Consider the following 19,866-nt stretch of genomic DNA (forward strand, 5'->3'; position numbering starts at 1 on the left):
CCAGGGCAAACCCGTCAAGCAGGTGCAGCTACCACATCTGCAGCCATGGGGAGGCCCTGCCCACTGCGTGGCCAGGTCTGCTCCCAGGTGGGAGGCCCGTTCTCCAGAGCACCCTGCGACAGCAGGCCGAAGTCGGCCTCACGCGTTGTGAAATAGAATAGAAAAACGTCGCATGCATCCCAGGGAGACAGTGTCGATTCCTTCATGAGACGTCTGTTCCAGCTGTGCGTGTGCACACTACTGTGTGCACCTGTGTGCACTGGGAATGCATTCTCACTACAAGCTGCCATCAGAGAGGTGGTAAAGCTGCTGTCCTAGAGGAGGCTGAGATTCAGGGCTCCTTGTCAGTGACGCCAATAAATAGCTATCAAGAATGATAAACAGCAGAGCGCTCACTCTGTACTAAGGGTGTCTGTGGCTCGTCTTAACCCTTACCCAAAAGAACCCCCGGGAGGTGCTATTAGTCCCATTTTCTTGATGAGTAAACAGAAGTGTCTGAACACATGGCCAGTCCTTGAGAGAGGGGCCAAAGTCAGCACAGGCGCTGGGAGCCGCTGACGGTTAACTGGTGACCAGGAGAGGAGCTGCCCAGGGACTGGCCAGCCCAGGGGACCTCACCTGGCCGCGGCCGGCTGCACAGCTTCCCCTGCAGCTCGGGGATTTGGTTGAACAGGTCCTGTGAGTCTGTGTAGACCATCGTGTGCTTCGGGCTGCCCGTGATCTCCTCCAGCTCTGCCCGCACAGCCTCGCTGCCCACACCCAGCACCAGCAGCTCTCGGGCCCTGGCACGACGCGCCGGGCCGGCCACCTCGTCCTGGGAGCGCGACTCGGTGAGCAGGACCAGCACTCTGCGTGGCCGGTCCTGGCCTGCCCTGATGGCGCTCCCAAAGCCACGCTCGGTGGCCTGCTGCAAGGCGCTGCCCGTCAGGGTGGGGCCGGCGCTGAAGGGAATGTGGTCAAGGCTCCTGACCAGGTCGGGCACGTCCTGGTACTCCCCGACGGGCACCGCCACCACCAGCTCCCTGCTGTACCAGGCCACGCCCACGCGGGCCGGGGAGTCCTCGCTCAGCAGGGCCTGTGCAAACCGCTTCACGAAGGCCTTGGCGCGCAGGAAGCCCTCCAGGGTGGTGCCCGCAGAGCTGTCGAGCAGGAAGAGGACATCGATGCGGCATTCCAGGCTCAGCTTTGGGGCTGCGGGAGTCACAGCGACACGGACGTCAGGCTCTGGCCATGGGAGTGTGCAGGTCAGGCCTGCCAAAACGTCCCTACTCCGCACAGGGCAGGAGAGCATCCCCCCTCCCCCCACCAAGAGGGAGATGGGGCAGAGGAATGGAGGCTCCGCTGTGGGCCGGCTTCACTGGTGCTTGCCAGGGTTTCAGACAGAGGCAGAGCTCTCCCTAAGGGTCTCCATCATTCACTTTTTAAAACAGAAAAACGTGGGATGGGCATTAGGTGCAGTGGCTAAGATGCAGCCTGGGATGCTGGCATCCTGTATCCGAGTGCTGCTTCCAAGTCCAGTTTCCTACTGTTGAGCACCCTGGGAAGCAGCAGGTGACGGCCCCAGTACTTGGGTTCCTGCCACCCAGGTAGGAGCCCAGGATTGAGTTCCCAGCTCTTGAGCATTTGGGACTAAGTCAGGGGATGGGCTCTCTAATAAAAATTAAAAATTATTAAAAAACAATTAGGTGTTATTACTTTTTCCCATTACGGTCTGTGCTTTTCTGAGTCCTGAGAAATCTGTCTTCCACATTACAAGGTATGCTCCTCTGTTCTCTTCCAGAAGCCCCCCTGCCTTGCCTCTACACGGAGATCAATAATCCACCTGGAACTGTTAGGGTGGGGTGTGAGACACAGGGTCAGGGCTGGTTGGTTTTTTCCAAACAGACCTCCAATGACCCAACGCCATGCTGAAATCATTACTTAACCAGCCCTTAACAAGAAGCCAAGCACTGTGCTAATTAAGCACTTCCTGTGTGTAATCTTATTTTTAAAACCCTCTAGGAGGTAAGGCCTGCCACCTGTTCTGAAATGCTTGGAGCCAGGAATGTTTCAGATCTTAGGTTTTTGGAATATTTTCATAGACTTTACTAGTTGAACATCCAATCTGAAAGCCCCAAATCCAAAATTCTGGAGCACCAACATGGATCAAGAAGTTTTGGGATTTGGAGCATTTTGCGTTTCAGATATTCAGCTGAGGGATGTTCAGCCAAAACAATCTCCATTTCACACCTTTAAAAACGAAAGGTGTCGGGGCCAGCGCTATGGCTCAGGTTAATCCTCTGCTTGCAGTACCAGCACCCCATATGGGTGCCGGTTAGAGTTCCAGCTGTTCCTCTCCGGATCCAGCTCTCTGCTGATGGCCTGGGAAAGCAGTAGAAGATGGCCCAGGTCCTTGGGCCCCTGCACCCTCATGGTAGACCTAAAAGAAGCTCCTGGCTCCTGGCTCCGGATCCGCCCAGCTCCGGCTGTTGCAGCCATCTGGGGAGTGAACCAGCAGGTGGAAGACCTTTCTGTCTCTTCGTCTCACTGTCTTTAACTCTGCCTTTCTTTCTTTTTTTTTTTAAAAGATTTATTTATTTATTTGAAAGAGTTACACAGAGAGAGGAGAAGCAGAGAGAGGGAGGAGGGAGGGAGGGAGAGAGGGAGGGAGATAGAGAGGGAGGGAGGTCAGTTTTCCATCCAATGGTTCATTCCCCAGATGGCTGCAACGGCCAGAACTGTGCTGATCTGAAGCCAGGAGCTTCTTCTGGGTCTCCCACGTGGGTGCAGGGGCCCAAGAACTTAGAACATCTTCTACTACTTTCCCAGGCCACAGCAGAGAGCTGAATCAGAAGTGGAGCAGCCAGGTCTTGAACCGGTGCCCATGTGGGATGCCAGTGCTTTAGGCCAGGGCGTTAACCCACTGTGCCACAGCGTTGGCCCTTAACTCTGCCTTTCTAATAAATAAGTAAAATATTAAAAAATAAATAAATATAAAGTGTTGGAGCCCTTGCCCCTCCTTCACAGGAGAGAGAAGAAAAGATTCTTCCCAGAGCCAGGACCGAGTCAGGCCGTCTTCAGCCTCCAGCTGGGCTCAGCAGCGCTCCAGCACCAGGCTGTGGTCATGCCAGAGCTGTCCTCAGTCTCCAGCTCCTGTCCTGCCTGGAGCTCCGAAACGGAATTCGTTTATTCATGGAGCACTTGGAGGCTGTGCCACGTGAGATGTCAGGTCAGTGGAGTATTGGGAAAGTACTAGGAAGGTAGACGGCTCTCCAAGTCAAGGGCGGGTTCGCACCCAGTAGCTGCGATGGGGACAGCCGTGCCCCTCAGTGGTCGGTCTTGGCGGCCCCGTGCATACGTACCACAGTTGGCTTCCCCTCCAAAGGCCAGCGGGCAGAGGCAGTGGTATCTGTCCAGCCCCTCTGGAACACATGTGCCCCCGTTCTGGCAGGGGCGGGCATCACACGGGCCTACGGGGAGATGCCAGTCAACAGCCCAGCCCAGCCCAGCCCGGTCCACCAGCACCAGAGGGAAAAGCCCAGCTCCTTCCCTCCCCCATGGTCCATCAGAAAACCAGACACAACCCCTGCAGCAGAGGGGAAAACACCAACAAGCACACGAGGAAGGGGCTGGGTGTGGTCAGTAAAGGACACTCAGCGGTGGGTCCACTTGGGAACGTGCCAGTGGGTCCCAGCCCATGGCTCTGATGCTGGAAATGACAGGCCTTCATTACCCATGTCTGCTGGGAAGGCCCAGAGGAGCTTGAGGCAGCCATGATGACTGACTGGTGCTGGACCTGAGCCTGCCAACATCGTAGATCTCAGTAGCATCAAGGCGACAGCACAGGTGTCTCAGGGAATGCAGGCGTGCTGATGGGGCCCTGTGTGCTCTAAGTTCTGCCCATGGTTGTTCCTCATGGCCACTGGCCGGGCACAACAAAACAGTCCTGCAGTCAGGCGGCTTGGTCAGCAATGAACGTGGCCAGCTTCATGTCCTCGATACCTTGATTAACCTCTGTAAGCTTCAGCGTCCCCATCTAAGAAGATGTGCTGATACCGGAGCCTGTTCCCCAGTGCTGCTGTGTGGATGAGATGAACTGACACCTGCGGGGTCTTGGCACAAAGCGTTGTGTGCTTCTGGATGTCGAGTGCAAATGATACGTGATGCCTCTGGCTGAGAGTGTACATAGGACTCCACATCCGGGGTACATCCGGAGGTGTGTGATCCGAGATACTCTGTGGTCCACATCTGAGCTCCTTATGGATTTCCTTATTGGTTGTTACAAAAATGCCAATGAGACCACATGGCCTCCCTCCCAGGGTTAGAACAGGACCTCCAGGTGTGCATGTCTTCCAAGGGCTTGGTAAGTGTGGTTACCAGCAGGGCTGGTGATTCCTCTCCTTTACTTCAATATAATGATGGTCACATCATGGTCATTGAAGTGTAGACTTTTCGAAAGGAGAAAATACTGAGGCTGACCCCTGGGCTCCTGGCTCCAAAACCAGTCCTCAACGTGAACTTCTGAGAAGCAACAGCCCCAAGGTCAGCTTCTTTTATGCTTCAGAGGCCAGGGATGTTGGAATCTGAACACTTGGAAAGGGCAAGCCCAGGGCCCCTGCCCGGGGTGGAGGGGGAGTGACCCTTCTCCTCACCTTGCTAGGAGCAGCAAACCCACCCAAATGCTGCCACCTGCCCACCCTGGGGCCACCTCCAGCTCCCAGGTCAGAGGATGCGCTAGACCGCTGGGGTCCATCACAGCCCGTGAATGATGCATAACACCTCGCGCTCGTCTGGGGTCTGGGAGCAGATGAGGCCCTTCTGAGGGGGCTGCCTCGCAGTCTTCACTCAGACCTCGTGCCTGACACCCCTCATCGCATAGAGGAGGAACACGGGCATTTCAGACACTGAGCAGACATTGCAGAGAGGAGGAGACACTGAAAGGTCTGCCCGGGGCTTGGCCGTGTTTGAGGCCATCTACAAGGCTGCTGCTCTCATCAGTGCAAGGGACGCTGGTTAAGGGGAGTAAAATTCCAAAGCTGTCACCCATCCTTAGCGAAAGGGCACTACGGAGCAAGCGTGGGATGAATGCAGCATGAACGCACTACTCTGCCTCCCAGATGACCCATCCGTGCGCCCGGGAGCCGGTCCCATCCCTGACTCTAAGTGCCCCCTTTACACACCAGCCTGGGCCCAGGAAGAGTTGGTGAATCCAAGAAGCAGATCATACCTGGGCAGGTGGTCCTGTAGCAGGTGGCGGGATGAGAGAGGAGCACTTTCTTCCAGCTGCAAAAGCCCAAGGAAACAGGGCGGTCGGGAGATCCATCGTTTCAAGGGAGGGCAGAAACCCCCACGGCTATTTACAGCACCAAAAGCCGACCTAATGTCCCCATGCAGAGGAGGGTCAAGAGAGACGCTGATGTCTTCCTGATTTTACTCTTCCATCTGCACGTAGACTAGGGGATGTGCCAAACTCCTCAGACACAACTGGAGAAGATAATGCCGGCAGGCCATCTCCAGCTTTTTAGTACTGTTAGGCAATGTTACTTATTAAGCTACTTTCTGAGCCCCACAATGCAGGGAGTGGCAGGAATACTGGGAATGGGGCAACTGGACTCAGGCTGTGTGACCCCAGGCATGGGGCTTTCCTTCTCTGGTCTTCAGTTCCTGCGTTTTCCACTGCACTCCTTAGAGCCTTGATGACAACAGAAGGAGCCCGAATGGCCTCCCCCAGGAACCAGCCTCCCTTTCTCCCAACATAACATGTGCTGCTTCTCTCCGGTCAGCCCGAGTGTTGACCCAAGGCTCCCTGCTCAAGGGGGTCTGCAAACCATCACACTCAATGACCGCTCAGTGTGTGTGAGCACTGACACCCTGTGATAACCAAACAGCCACCATTCCCAAGGGGCCTCCATGTACAAGGCAGCCCGCCGTGACCTCGAGTCCACAGCTACCTGAAGAGGGGGTGATCTCCACCAGGTGGGCCGAATTAGGCTGCCCACAGTCATGTGGTTACTGGACCGCAGCACAGCTGGGGTCCGATCCTGACCACCGGATTCCAAGGCCCCCCGGGCCTCGCCTCCTGCCCTCCCTGATCTCTGTGGCGCCTCCCCAGGAGGGCAGAAGGTCATTCCCTTTGTTGTCATGGGGTCCTGCGATGGCCTCCCCTAAGGAAACTCTTTGGTCTTGGCAAACATGTTTGCTAACATTCTCAAGCTAGGGGTTTTTTTCCCAACAAGATCCCACCCTGGGCTGCCTAACCCAGGAGCAGGCTGATTGGCTCACCCCCAGGACAGGGTCTTCCTGGGGTAAAATGGGATAAAAAAAGGCAAGTCAATCAAGACCTCACGGAGTTGGGGTGGGAGTCCAGCCTAGCGGTCAAGATGCCACTTGAGACACCCGCGTCTTACGTGGGAACGCCTGGGGTCCATTCCCAGCTCTGGGCAACTGCAGATTCCTGCTAGTGCAGACCCTGGGAGGCAGCAGGGAGGCTCAAATGACTGTTCCTGCCCCCTCCCCCACGGGAGACTTGGAGGGGTTCCCACCTCCCCAACATTTCAGGTATTGCAGAGTGAAGCAGTGGATAAGGGCACACGCTCCCTTCGCCATGACCTGGAGAGAACAGGGCCCGGCTCAGCACCTAGATGGCTCGGGCGGCCCCTGAGCTCCCCATCCAACACTCCCCTAGACCAGGGGCTTCTTAGGGGCAGGGCCCGTGCTGGGCTCACAGCAGTCACTCAGACACCCTCACTGGGGAAGGAACAACTCCTCCCTTCACTTGTGAGCTCAGGCTCTGACCGCCAGCCTCTGGCAGCCCGGCTGTGGCCCAAGTCCCCGTTTCCTCTGCCCCGGGTGCAGGGCACGGCCATTTCCAGTTGAGACGCTTTGGATTCTCTGCCATTGTCTTGCCACATGGTACGCTCTGTGGGATCCCAAGTGGGACAGTGGGACCACTAGGGTGGGACCCCTATACAGATACAGCTGGTGCACCCTGTGCCTCCAGAGAGGGTGCAAGGCGAGACCCCCAGTCCTACACAGGAGTGCCATGTGGCAGACGGCCTGAAGCACTCAGCGGTGGATCAGGGAGTGCAAGGGAAGGGCCAGCGCCGGGCAGGTGCAGTTGAACACCTGAGCTCCAGTCCCCAGGAGCCCTGCTCGCCCCCAAGCCCCCATCGCTGAAATTCAGCCAAGGCTCTGGACCCTCCTGCCTCACTCAGCCCTGTAAGTAGCAGCTGGCGCTCAAAGGAACCATTTTAGCAGACCAGCGCCCCACGGCCAGACCACTGCCCTGGAAGCCAGCTTCTGGCAGCTCAGCAGCCTCCCAGAGCCACGGTGGGGGTCTCATTCCTCCCCGTCCCCCAGAGCTCTGTCCCCGGCTCCCTCCCACGTCCCCTCTGATCCAATCCCTCCCTCATAAGCTGGAGTGCCATGGCCCCAAGTGCTGCTCGCCCTGCAGCTCTGCGCACCCCCTCCCCACCAGGCTGCAAGGGGCTCTGACCCAGACCATGTAGACGCACCTGTAGAAGGGACAGCGCGCAGCCAGCACAGCGTCGGTCCGCCGCGAACCCCTCCAGCAGGGGGCGCTGCCGGCGAGTTCCCTGACCGTCTCCAGCGTCCGGCGCTCACAGGGGTGAGCCTCCACCTGGCAGTCTGGAGTCCCCAGCAGCGCAAAGGATGGGGGGGAGGGGAAGATGGGCTCACGCTCCTTCCTCTACCCCCGCTTTTCAGAGTAGCAGCTTCTAGGAGTTCCAGCCCTGGCCACCGTCTGCCTCTCTCAGCAACACCGGGATCACCATTTCTGAGCTGGCCCTGCCTATGTGGCTCTGACCAGTGTGCACACGTGCACGGGCGACACAAGGGGCTTCACCCGAGCTCTGGGGTGGCCCTGAGTAAGGATCCACCCTTATGCAGGTGGATGCAGGGAGCTCCGTCCTTGCCCAAAGCCTCCCTGTGCTCCTCCACGCTGACCAAGGCAGGGGTGTGGCCTCGGCCCCTCCTCTCAAGCTGGGGGTGGGGAGGCCTATAGATTTGTCCCCTCCTGCCCCCGCCCCCCCATCCTCCACGGAAGCTCAGAGCAGGATGCAGGGAGACAGAACACAGGGCCCAGGGCAGAGGCCACCAGACCCCACTCGCCCTGCCCTCCCTCCCTCCCTCCCTTAGAGGCTGTTGCCTTGGGGAACCTTGCCCCACCCCCACCCCATTCCTGCAGGGCAAGGCACTCCCTCCCAGGCTAGAAGGCCTTACCTGGAGCATGGATGGTACAGAGGGCAGAGCTGGCCAGGGTGCTGAGAAGGCCGTTGGTGGCGTCCTCCACCTGTTCTGCCAACAGCACGTGTTGCTCCCACGGCTCGCTGGCCAGGGCGTGCAGCTCCTCCCACCTGCCGAGAACCTTCATGGGCTCATGCCCCCCACCCCGGCACTCCTCCAACCCGCCCTCTCCCGGATCCCGAGGCCCAGGGGGCAGGCAGTAACCTCATCCTTCTAGAATGCAGGTAGGACTGAGAAGGGGCCCAGGGAAAGCCCTCAAGGCAGCCCAGGCCTGGCTCACGGTGCACATGCGGGGGTCTCCACAAACTCCCACCGGGCAGACCCCCACTCAGAGACATCGGCCGGCACTGAGATCAGGCCCCGGGGAGTCTGCTGTCCGGTTTCTGCAAAACCTATGGCTGATGCGAAAGACAGTTCACCAGGAAGGAAAGGAATAAAGTGGCTCCGGATGTTAGCAAGGGCAGAGCAGGCAAGGTCAGCTTGTCATAGCACAACTACTGAAGCTTTATAAATGGTGGTCCGAAGCCCAGTGCCCAGAAAAGTGGTGCACGGGGCGACGGCACTGGACTCGAGACAGGGTTAAGTGATGTGAAGAAGCTTCCTGTGAGAAGACAGGGCAGGGTGCTGGGTGCAGTGGCTGAGACACCACTTGGGACCCCTCATGCCACATCCAAATGCCTGGGTTTGAGTCACGGCTTTGCCTCCGATTCCAGCTTCCTGCTAACGCGCACCCAGGGAGGCAGCAGGTGATGGCTCCACTACGTGGGTCCCTGTCATCCCTCTTTCAAATATAATGAAAGCAAATAAATAAAAATTTAAAAAAGGCGACAGGGCAGTCAGTCATGCATACAGGAGAAAGCTGCCAGAGAAAAATTCGGCGAGTAGACCTGAGTTTGGCAACAGGACAACCTCATTTCTCTCTAAAACCACTTATGTAAAGTTCCCCCTTCCCCTCGGAAGCCACATAACCCGGACATTTCTCTCAGGATGCCAGACATGCTTGGCACACAGGAGGAGCATCCCAGCTCCGGCCTCACCTCGTCCCTCTGGGGTCACGCTGGGCATCACTGCCCAGCCTACCTGTGGCTTCCTGGCCCTGCAAGACTTTCTTAAAAGCTGCTGTGGTAGGGGCCAGCACCATGGCGTAGCTGGTAAAGCCCCACCTGCAATACTGACATCCCATAGGGGCACCGGTACGTGTCCCGCCTGCTCCACTTCTGATCCAGCTCCCTCCTCATGGCCTGGGAAAAGCAGCAAAAGGTGACCCAAGTGCTTCCCATGTGGGATTCCTGGAAGAAGCTCCTGGCTCCCAGTTTTGGCCTGGCCCAGTCACAGGGGAGTGAACCAGTGGATGGAAGATCTCTGTGTCATTCTTTCAAATAGACAAATCTTACAAAAAAAAAAAAAAAAAGCTGCTGAGGTCACTCAGCTGCTCAGCAGAACCTGAGAAGGGGCTCAGTGAATACCACGGGGTAGGGGGAGAACGAGGCAGTTTCGTGCTGTCCCCAGCAATGGTTCTCAAACACCAGAACTGTTGAGAGCCTGATCTAACTATTGAGGACCTGCTCCAGCATCTGGATTCAGTGTGGTGGGCCCAAACATGGCTTTGTATTATTATTATTATTATTATTATTATTATTATTATTAAAGATTTACTTACTTATTTGAAAGTCAGAGTGAGAGGAAGAGAGACAGAGAGAGAGAAGCAGGCAGATGATGGCCCAAACTTGTGGAAGCCCAGCCTGACTGTTGCAGCCGTCTGGGGAGTGAACAAGCAGATGGAAGCTCTCTCCTTGTCTCTCCCTCTCAAATGCATGAATGAGTCTTTTAAAAAGAAAAATCCATATTTCCTCCTCCGAGCCTGAACTCTTCTCTGCTGCAGATTCTTATGGCCAATCATCTGTAACTCAGACGGACTCTTTCTGGAGCGCAACTCCACAGCCCCTACTCCTCCCCATCCTTGTCTTTGCTACATCAGCAAGTGGCACCACAGTGCTCCTGGGGCCGTCCTGGGTACTCCTTCACACAGCCATCCCACTACTCTGCCCCCAAAGCGCACCCTAAGTCCAATCGTTCCTGAGCGGGACCACAGTCGCTACCCTACGAGTCACCTTTATGTCTTGCATAAACTGCACCAAAGTCCGCCTCACCAGTTTCTTCCCTGCCTCCGTTATGGCCCCCCCCTCCACCCAGTCTGTGTGGTCTTCTGAAAACATCATTTCCCTGCTCCAAAGACTTCCCATCAAACCCATAACGAACTCCAAAGCGAAGTCTCGATGCCCCGACTGTGCCCACCTCCTGTTTTCTTCTCCCCCTCACTTGCCGGGCACCAGCTACTCCCCCGCTGCCCTGCTGCCCCGGTAACCCACACCAGGCTCGTGACTGCGCATGGCCTTGGCACCTGCCATCCACCTGACAACTCTTGCTCTTTTCCCTACAATTTCAAAGGCTTGCTCCTGACTTCACTCAAGTCTCTGCTTAAAGGTCAACTTGTCAAAGAAGCCTTGACACACTCCCATAGCTAAAGAGCTACCCTCCCAGTCCTCATCAGTTTCTCAACCTTTTACCCTTTGTATTTGATTTTCACCTGAAAATAGATTATGGGGGGAAGAGGTTTTCAAAAACCTAGTGAAAAATAAATATTATGAACAATCTATGCATGGATTTGGACTTTGGGGGCATGCACATAAACTTCTCTTTTAATTCCATTTCCCCACAAGCTTTCTGAAGTACATTTGTATTTATTTACTCATCACTTGATAGCCAATTCCTTTCCTAAATGGAAGGTTCAAGAGTGCGGGCCCTCTGGCTTGTTCTGTATCCCAGGAACCGAGAACGGTGCCTGGCGGGAGGAAAACGAGACAACAGTGAACTAAAATGGAGACACCAGTTGCAGACAGAGTGCCACTCAGTGTGCACAGTGACTAGAGGCCTGTGTGCTGGGTCTCGAGTCCAGTGTTGGGGTCAAGAGCCAAGAGGAACTGTGTCCCCCTCTATTCCAGGTCTTCACAGCCCACCACCTGGACACACGTAGCTGGAGAGGTAGCAAGGGGGCAGTCACAGTCCCCAAGGCCCTGGCCCGAGTGGGCTGTGATGCAGGCCAGTCAGAATCCTTTCTGCGATTGTTCTGCTTGAGCCCAAGGAAATGGGTCTGTTGCCTCTAGGGTGGAGCTGGGCACCACCTGTGGCCTCTGTTCCCATGTCCTAGGAGAGCCAGGCTCAGAGACGAGGCCACCAGCAAGACAGAGCAGCAGAGGGGCAGGGCAGACAGAGAAGCTCAGGGCACGAAACCCCCCACCCACCCAGGAAGTGAGAGCACTGCAGGAGTTTCCACGTCTGCCCAGACACACTGGAGTCATTTCTCACCCTTGCAGCCAAGGGTTCAGACTAAGCCAGGGGACACTGCAGACCACCAAGGACTGGGGCGCCCTGGGCATCAGGGCCAAAACGGCCTAGTGAGGCAAGGATGAGTCCATGGAGGGAGCAGGACGGTTTCGCCCGCTGCCTTCGCCCGACACGGCCCCCAGGGCCACTGCGTGAGGGCTGCCCCAGACAGACAGGTCTTACCTGGGAAACCGAACCCCCACGGCAAACACAGTGACGCCCCTTTCCTTCAGCTGCTTGGCCGGCGACGCCACGTGCCCCTGGGACTTCCCGTCGGTGACGATGACCAGCAGCTGCGGCGCGGAGCCGTTTCTGCCCCCGGGGAAGCCTCCGTGCAGAAGGCGTTTCAGGGCGAGGCCCGTCTCTGTACGCCCTCCTCTGAGCGCACCCGCAAGGGAAAAAGAAAGGAGAGAAGTCGCTGAGGCTGCGAGGCGAGGTCGGGGTGAGAGCCGGACGTCGGTGGGCAAGTCCCCGACTGGTCAGAGGCCACCGTCTTCTGGTCACTGAGATCCCGCCACCTGACCAGGGAGTCACCTCGCCCAGCTCAGTGTGCAAGTGGCTGTTATATCCTCCCTTCCGCCAAGCCCCGTGACAGCTGTGGGCTGACAACACTAATCCTCTGACACCCACCTGTCGTATCCCCAGCCCTGTATTATCCTCCCCTTCTTGTTAGAGAGATAGTATCCCCATCTCCATCACCTGGGGTTTGTAAAGCTGGTAACTGAGCCCGGAAATTGTATGAGAATCTGTTAAGAGTGGAAGATGGGGCCTGATGCATGCGTCCCGTGGGAATCTCCTCCATGGTTCAGATCGTCCCAGGACACACCCACACTCAGGGCTGGGGGCCGCAGGCTGAGCTGTGTGAGCGCCCCAGATCAGGGCAGGCTACAGCGGTTGTAAGCCAGCAGGATGCTGATGGTCCTCTATCTGCTGAGGACCTGCTTGGGATGCTCTACTTCTCTGGGTCAGCCTGGCTCTAGGGCTGTTACCTGACCTTGGAATCCCAGAGCAATGTCTCCGCTAAATCCTGAAACGAGGGGCCCAGCGACAAAGCTGCCAGCTGAGCAGAACACAACCACACACGACAATGGATCTGGGGCCGCTGAGCTCTGCATCATCCACATTGCAGCCAAACCCTTCAGCAGGTGGCAGGGCAGTGCCTCCTGATATGAGCAGCAGCGTGGAGGGAAAGGAATCACCACAGATACCGACCGGCTGTATGCATGGGGAAAAGCTGGTGGGCGTTGGCCGGCGTCGCGGCTCACTAGGCTAATCCTCCGCCTAGCGGCGCCGGCACACCGGGTTCTAGTCCCGGTCGGGGCCCCGGATTCTGTCCCGGTTGCCCCTCTTCCAGGCCAGCTCTCCGCTGTGGCCCGGGAGTGCAGTGGAGGATGGCCCAGGTCCTTGGGCCCTGCACCCCATGGGAGACCAGGAGAGGTACCTGGCTCCTGCCATCGGATCAGCGCGGTGCGCCGGCCACAGCACACTGGCCGCGGCGGCCATCGGAGGGTGAACCAACGGCAAAAGGAAGACCTTTCTCTCTGTCTCTCTCTCACTGTCCACTCTGTCAAAAAAAAAAAAAAAAAAAGCTGGTGGGTGCACCAGCTGAGACAGCCGACCCACAGGCTCTGACGAGGGGGCGCACATTTGGATTATCTATGCTCTGACTATGAATTCAGATGATATGTGTCTCTAATTCAGAGGAGCCCATGGTCATCCTCCAATGTAGCAACACGCAACGGGCAAGAGGCACTGGGCAATGCGTTCTGTGCTATGTGCATGTGGCAATTGTTTTAACTCAACACCAAGGTGTGTATCTGCCACGCAAGTCACACACAGGCATTCCTGCCTGGGCACCTCTCCTGGCAGGCTCTGCCCTGAGCAGCTGCCCAGGAATCCAGGCTCCTGTGGTCCCACTTCTTCTGCTTTCAGCAGAGACACGGACAAAGAGCATGAGGACTATGCTGGGGAAGGATTTATGGACCAGACCTCTAACATTCTTCACTTTCATTACCTTCTACCTTACGTGAGCTCTTAAAGGACAAGACCCTTTGTGGAGCTCCATTAAGTTAATATTAAGACGAGAGAAATAGCAAGGAGTTGACAACTCCTAGAATGAAGACTCTCAGCCTATGATACACATCAGCACCTGCATCAATGGAAAACCCACCACCACCGACTTTTTCAATCCACTACTACTTGCTGGGGACACCCCTGGATGGGAAACAGAGAGCAGGAGGTCTAGAATGACCGCAGGCCAGGGGAAGACACAGGACCCACAAGGCAGGAAATCACAAAGCTGCACGGCAGGATGAAGAGAAGAGATTCTGAGGAGGGAATCCACTGCACACTGAGCTGTCAGGGAACAGGCTTCAGGGGGTAGGGGGTCTGCATGGGGTCTCAGTACAGAGCTGACTGGGAAAGGAGATGGGGTGGGGCGTAAGCAAAGACTCAGGCCGGCAGCAACACACCACAAGCTGTGTGTGCTGCAGGCTCATCGACATCAAGGAATCTCCAGGGTTCCAACAGCACACATTAGACACCAAGAGGATTCCAAGTCACACGAGTGCCATGACCTTTGGCAGGGCACTGGGTCAGTAGTCTTCCTCCAGGACTCGGGTCACGGCAGGCTGGCTCCCGGGTCTAAAGGACAATGCCAGTTCTGGGCTCGTGCCTGGCGCTACACACTTCACATCCCTGGGACCGGACTGGTATAATCCTCACCGCTATGGTAAAAGATGTAAAAAGATGCTCAGCTTTTCCTTACTGAACAGATAAGGAAACTCCTGCTCAGACAGCGCCAACGTAACTGCTAACACCTGCGGAACCTGTGCTGTGCTCGTTATTTACAGGCACACTGGTAGGGTACACAGGCATACACGTGCACCCCCCACCACCATACACACACACCAGCTTAGCATGTTCTCCGCACAGCTCTCTGAGGTGGGCGTTGGGAGAAGGGTCTTATCTAAGGACTTACAGCTCATGAGCGCCACAGGCAAGACTTGAATGCAATGCTGGGCCTTCTGTTTCCAGAGCCCTAGTTGTCCTTTGCCTTTTTTTTCCCCTCCTCCAAGGCCAGGGTGCTAGCCATAAGGCTCCATGGTTAGTCAAGCCACCTGCCTCCGATGGGCCAGCGAGCTCAGAATGTGAGTGTACAGTCAGCTGATTCTGAGGCCAAGAAGGCTCTTTCCTCACCAGGGCCAGAAAAATCTCAGGGGGCCACTACCCGGCTGCAGCCCATTTCAGTAAAGTTTTGTTAGAAACCAGCCACTTTCCGGCCGGCAAGTGCTTAGAAGTGCTAAATGATCCCTTATTGAGAATGTGTGCCGCTTCTTCCATGATGCTCTGCCTGAGTGCTTACGAAACTCTCGCCAGGAGCCAGGTGCCCCCACGGCCAAGAAGCACCGCGCACCTCCACCTGCACGGGAAGCCTTGGGTTCAGTCCAGGTTCTGAGGTGGTCCAGGCCTCCCTCTTCACAGCCTCTAGCCTGCGGTTAGAGAGAAGCTGAATTTCAAGGACACGAGGGTCCAGGCTGCACACCGACTGGCCTGACAGTGTCCACCTCTCACGTGGCTCCACTCACTCCCTCTGCACAGCACGGGGCCTCCCCCAGGAGAGCATGGTCCGCTGGCGTCTAACGGAGGGCGCGGGAGATTCCTGACGGCTCTGACCTCTGGGTGACCTCTGTGTGATGAGCATTTCTAGCTCACAGTCTGCTCTGCGTCAGGGTCTGACTCCAGATGGTCAGGAGGTCTCAGGCCACGGTCTCACCCGGATTCTTCTAATGTCTCTCCAATGGGAATGACCTAGGTCGAAAGCGGAAGAGGTGCAGCGTGGCTACTGCCCTGGGGGTGATGGCGACCAGGTGTGCATGGATCTGGGAGGTGGTGACTAGAACATGAACATTCGCTAGCCAAGCCATTAAGAGCATAGAGTCCTGGGTCTGTGGGGGCTCAAATATTAGGTCTGTGACATCTTTGCCAGGTGAACTTGGGAAAGTTACTTAACCTGAGCCTGCTTCCTTCTACACTGAAGTACACAAATGGTTGGTGGAGCATCCCTAATCCAAAACATCTGAAATCCTCAAATGCTCCAGAATCTGAAATTTTTGAGCATCAGCATGATGCTGAAAGAAATTTCACACCTGGCCTCGTGTGACGGGTTGCAGTCACAATGCAGGTGGCACAATTCACTCAGCATCCCCGTGGGGGACAAAGACCTCAGCTCCTTCAGCTGACATACATGAACCTTGTTTCATGCACAAAATAATTCAAAATATTATATAAAATTGCCATCAGGCTATGCATAAGTTGTATATGAAATGAATAAATGTCATGTTTAGATACAGATCTCATCACCCCAGATGTCTCATTATGTATACGCAGACAGTCCCAAATTCAAAGACATCCAAACTCTAGTGCCTCTGGTCCCGTGCATTTCAGATATGGGAACCTGCTACAGCATTGTCTGAGGACTAAATGCTGCGTCCAGGACCTCCCAGGACCTGACAAGCGCTGTCAGGGGCACCAGCCGCCCACTACAAGGTTACCACGTGAAGCAGTCGCACACTAAGGTGTGCACAGAAGTCCCTCAGCATGGTGCCGGCATGTGGTGCAGTGGGTTACGGTGCCAGCTGCTCTGCTTCCGATCCGGCTCTGCCCATGTGCCTAGGAAAGCAGCAGAAGATGGCCCAAGTTCTAGGGCCCCTGCCGTGCATGTGGGAGACCCAGAAGGAACTCTGGATTCCCGGCCATTGCAGCCATTGGGGAGTAAGCCAGCAGAAAGAAGGTCTCTCTCTCTCTGCCACTCAAACTTTCAAATATAATACAATAAATATTTTAAAGAAATCCCTCAGGAGACTTAATAGTGTAAATTTTCAGACCCTAACTCCCAGAGACCAAATCGGTAGCCATGTAATGGGCACGGGCATGAGAATCTTCAGTTTAAAACAGTTCGTGCACACACACACACTCTATCCCCTCCAACTGATCCAGATGCAGGCAAACCACAGGACAGATTTTGAAAAATACTTCACCAGAAAACCCACTGAGGTATAGAAATCTGATTATAGCTTTTACTTGTTTTTGCTTTTGAAGCAATAGACCAAAGTCCTAGAATCAACCTAAATGTTCCATGGGGAATAATTAAATACATGGTGATAGAGCAATCTATTCAAATTATGGTATCAGAACTAAATCAAACCAACATGGAAAATAGTTTTATGCAAAGTATACATCAAATAATGTTTTAAAAAACAAAATTCATTGTAATTCTAACTGTTGTAAAACCTATTTTTTTTAAAGATTTTATTTATTGTGACTGGCGCTGTGGCTTAGTGGGTGAAGCCACCACCTACAGTGCCAGCATCCAATATGGAAGCCGGTTCAAGTCCTGGCTGCTCCATTTCTGATCCAGCTCTTTGCTGTGGCCTGGGAAAGCAGTAGAAGATGGCTCAAATCCTTGGGGCCCTGCACCCATGTAGGAGACCCTAGAAGACACTCTTGGCTCCTGGCTTCAGATCAGCCCAGCTCTGGCCACTGCAGCCATCTGGGGAGTGAACCAGTGGATGGAAGATCGATCGATTGATCTCTCTCTCTCTCTCTCTCTCTCTCACTCTGCCTCTACCTCTCTATAACTCTGCCTTTCAAATAAAATAAATAAATATTTTGGGAAAAAAAAGTTTATTTGGGGCTGGCACCACTGCACAGGTTAATCCTCCGCCTGTGGTGCCAGCAACCCATATGGGCTCCAGTTCTAGTGCCGGCTGCTCCTCTTCCAACCCAGTTCTCTGGTGTGGCCTAGGAAAGCAGTGGAAGATGGCCCAAATCCTTGGGCTCCTGCACCCATGTGGGAGACCAGGAAGAAGCGCCTGGCTCCTGGCTTCAGATCGGCTTAGCTCCAGCCGTTGCAGTCATTTGGGGGGTGAACCAACAGAAGGAAGACCTTTCTCTATCTCTCCCTCTCACTGTCTGTAACTCTACCTCTCAAATAAATAAAATCTTAAAAAAAAAAAAAAGTTTGACAGGCAGAGTTAGTTAGTGAGAAGGAGGCACAGAGAGTGAGGTCTTCCATCCACTGGTTCACTCCCCAGTTGGCTACAACGGCTGGAGCTGGGCTGATCCAAGGCCAGGAGCCAGGAGCTTCTTTTAGGTCTCCACATGGGTGCAGGGGCCCAAGGACTTGGGCCATCTTCCACTGCTTTCCCAGGCCATAGCAGAGAGCCAGATCAGCAAAGGAGCATCTGGGACTTCAACCAAGACCCATATGGGATGCCGGCACTGCAGGTGGAGGATTAACCTACTGCACATCAGCGCCAGCCCCTGTAAAAGCTTTGTTTAAAAGCAACTGTGGTGACTACGTACTCAGTCCTCTGCCTCTCTGCTGAGCTGCCCGCCTGGCCTGCCCAGGTGTACTCTCTCCATTCAACCACGTAATCTCGCTCTCCCCCAGTCCGAGTGACTAGGCACTCTCTATCTGTCCCTACTGTTCTGACATATGTCCTAGCCCCAGTAAAGCCTTATCACTTCGCAAAAAAAAAAAAGTGACCGTGGTTTGAAAGAGGCCAACAAAGGCTTCAAAAGGTTTTTTGTTTTTGTTTTTTGTTTTTTGTTTTTTTGTTTTGACAGGCAGAGTGGACAGTGAGAGAGTGAGACAGAAAGGTCTTCCTTTTGCCGTTGGTTCACCCTCTCAAAAGCTCTTCCTTTTGCCGTTGGTTCACCCTCCAATGGCAGCCGCGGCCGGCGCACCGCACTGATCCGAAGCCAGGAGCCAGGTGCTTCTCCTGGTCTCCCATGGGGTGCAGGGCCCAAGCACTTGGGCCATCCTCCACTGCACTCCCGGGCCGCAGCAGAGAGCTGGACGGGAAGAGGGGCAACTGGGACAGAATCCAGAGCCCCGACCCGGACTAGAACCCGGTGTGCCAGTGCTGCAAGGCGGAGGATTAGCTTATTGAGCCACGGTGCCGGCCTTGAAAAGGTTTTAAGTTAAAGCAGTGCCGGAGCTCACCAGACAGCTGGAGCTGCGCCCTGAAACTTCAGCCACAGGCAGCTAGGGCCAAGTCACTGGGAGATGGGAGTGGGGGCGCCTGGGCAGCCGCCAGCCAGCAGATGCGGGCTTTCAGGGATCAGTCGCCAGCTGTGTCTCACCTGCTCTTATGCTCTCGTGGGATGCAACAACGGGAGGTTTCACTGTAATATTTTTCTATACTTCTTGCATTGTTTCAATATGGTCATTGGCAGGGTAGCTTCTTGATCATGTCAAAACACACTCTGGGGGGAATGGCCTTGGTCTGAAAAGGCAAACCCAGGGTGCAGGCAGAGCTGTCCCAACCAGCCCAGCACTTAAGACTACTTCATTGCAAAAAATAAAATAAAATTAAATAAATAAATAAGTAAAAGCAGAGAGCCTGGGGGTGGAGCAGGGGTCATCACTCCCATTCAGCCCGCATTCTTCTGCTCTGATTCATGTTGGCCTGTCTTCACTCCAGTGTCCTGAGTGACCCCACACCATGGCCAGCACTTTGTTTCTGCCTCCTTGCCTTATCCGTTTTTTTTTTGTTTTTGTTTTTGTTTTGTTTTTTTAGATTTTTTTTTTTGACAGGCAGAGTGGACAGTGAGAGAGAGAGACAGAGAGAAAGGTCTTCCTTTGCCGTTGGTTCACCCTCCAATGGCCACCGCGGCCACCGCGCTGTGGCCGGTGCACCACGCTGATCCGATGGCAGGAGCCAGGTGCTTCTCCTGGTCTCCCATGGGGTGCAGGGCCCAAGCACTTGGGCCATCCTCCACTGCACTCCCGGGCCACAGCAGAGAGCTGGCCTGGAAGAGGGGCAACCGGGACAGAATCCGGCGCCCCGACCGGGACTAGAACCCGGTGTGCCGGTGCCGCTAGGCGGAGGATTAGCCTAGTGAGCCGTGGCACCGGCCTTCCTTATCCGTTCTTACAGCTGTGCGAGGACACACAAGGCTGGTAGAGCTGAGGTTTTTCAGACACATAAAGAGGCGTCTTTCTCCATCCCCAGTGTCTCCGGTGGCCTCTTCTTGGTACATCTCTGAATTTCACGCCGTGAACAATGTTCTCAAGCCCTTGGTTATGACTCAGCACAGCTGCAAAGAGGCTCAATGATTACTGCAGGAGAGGGAGGGCTGGGTGGAGCCCTGGGATCCGGGCCAGGGCACATGTTCCTCCTCTACAGGGCAGTGCTAGGCAGACACACTGGATCATCTGCAGCATCCCTT

At 55.2% G+C, this 19,866-nt stretch overlaps 1 protein-coding gene across 3 annotated transcripts in view; it reads right to left on the reverse strand.

The window, feature by feature from the left end:
- The window catches only part of VWA2 (von Willebrand factor A domain containing 2), a 54,177-nt gene that overhangs the window by 5,946 nt on the left and 28,365 nt on the right, over positions 1–19,866 (reverse strand). For all 3 annotated transcript variants that reach the window (XM_008270543.5, XM_051823659.3, XM_051823661.3), the window contains 6 exons: positions 11,812–12,006; positions 8,221–8,354; positions 7,494–7,626; positions 5,207–5,262; positions 3,342–3,449; positions 619–1,191 (listed from right to left, as the gene is read on the reverse strand). In XM_008270543.5, the coding sequence (XP_008268765.4) occupies positions 619–1,191; positions 3,342–3,449; positions 5,207–5,262; positions 7,494–7,626; positions 8,221–8,354; positions 11,812–12,006 (1,199 nt within the window). The remainder of the gene's footprint in view (positions 1–618; positions 1,192–3,341; positions 3,450–5,206; positions 5,263–7,493; positions 7,627–8,220; positions 8,355–11,811; positions 12,007–19,866) is intronic.

The sequence above is a fragment of the Oryctolagus cuniculus genome, chromosome 15, assembly GCF_051225735.1.
Source record: "Oryctolagus cuniculus isolate XC-2025 breed Fujian yellow rabbit chromosome 15, ASM5122573v1, whole genome shotgun sequence".
In the NCBI taxonomy this organism is placed as follows: domain Eukaryota; kingdom Metazoa; phylum Chordata; class Mammalia; order Lagomorpha; family Leporidae; genus Oryctolagus; species Oryctolagus cuniculus.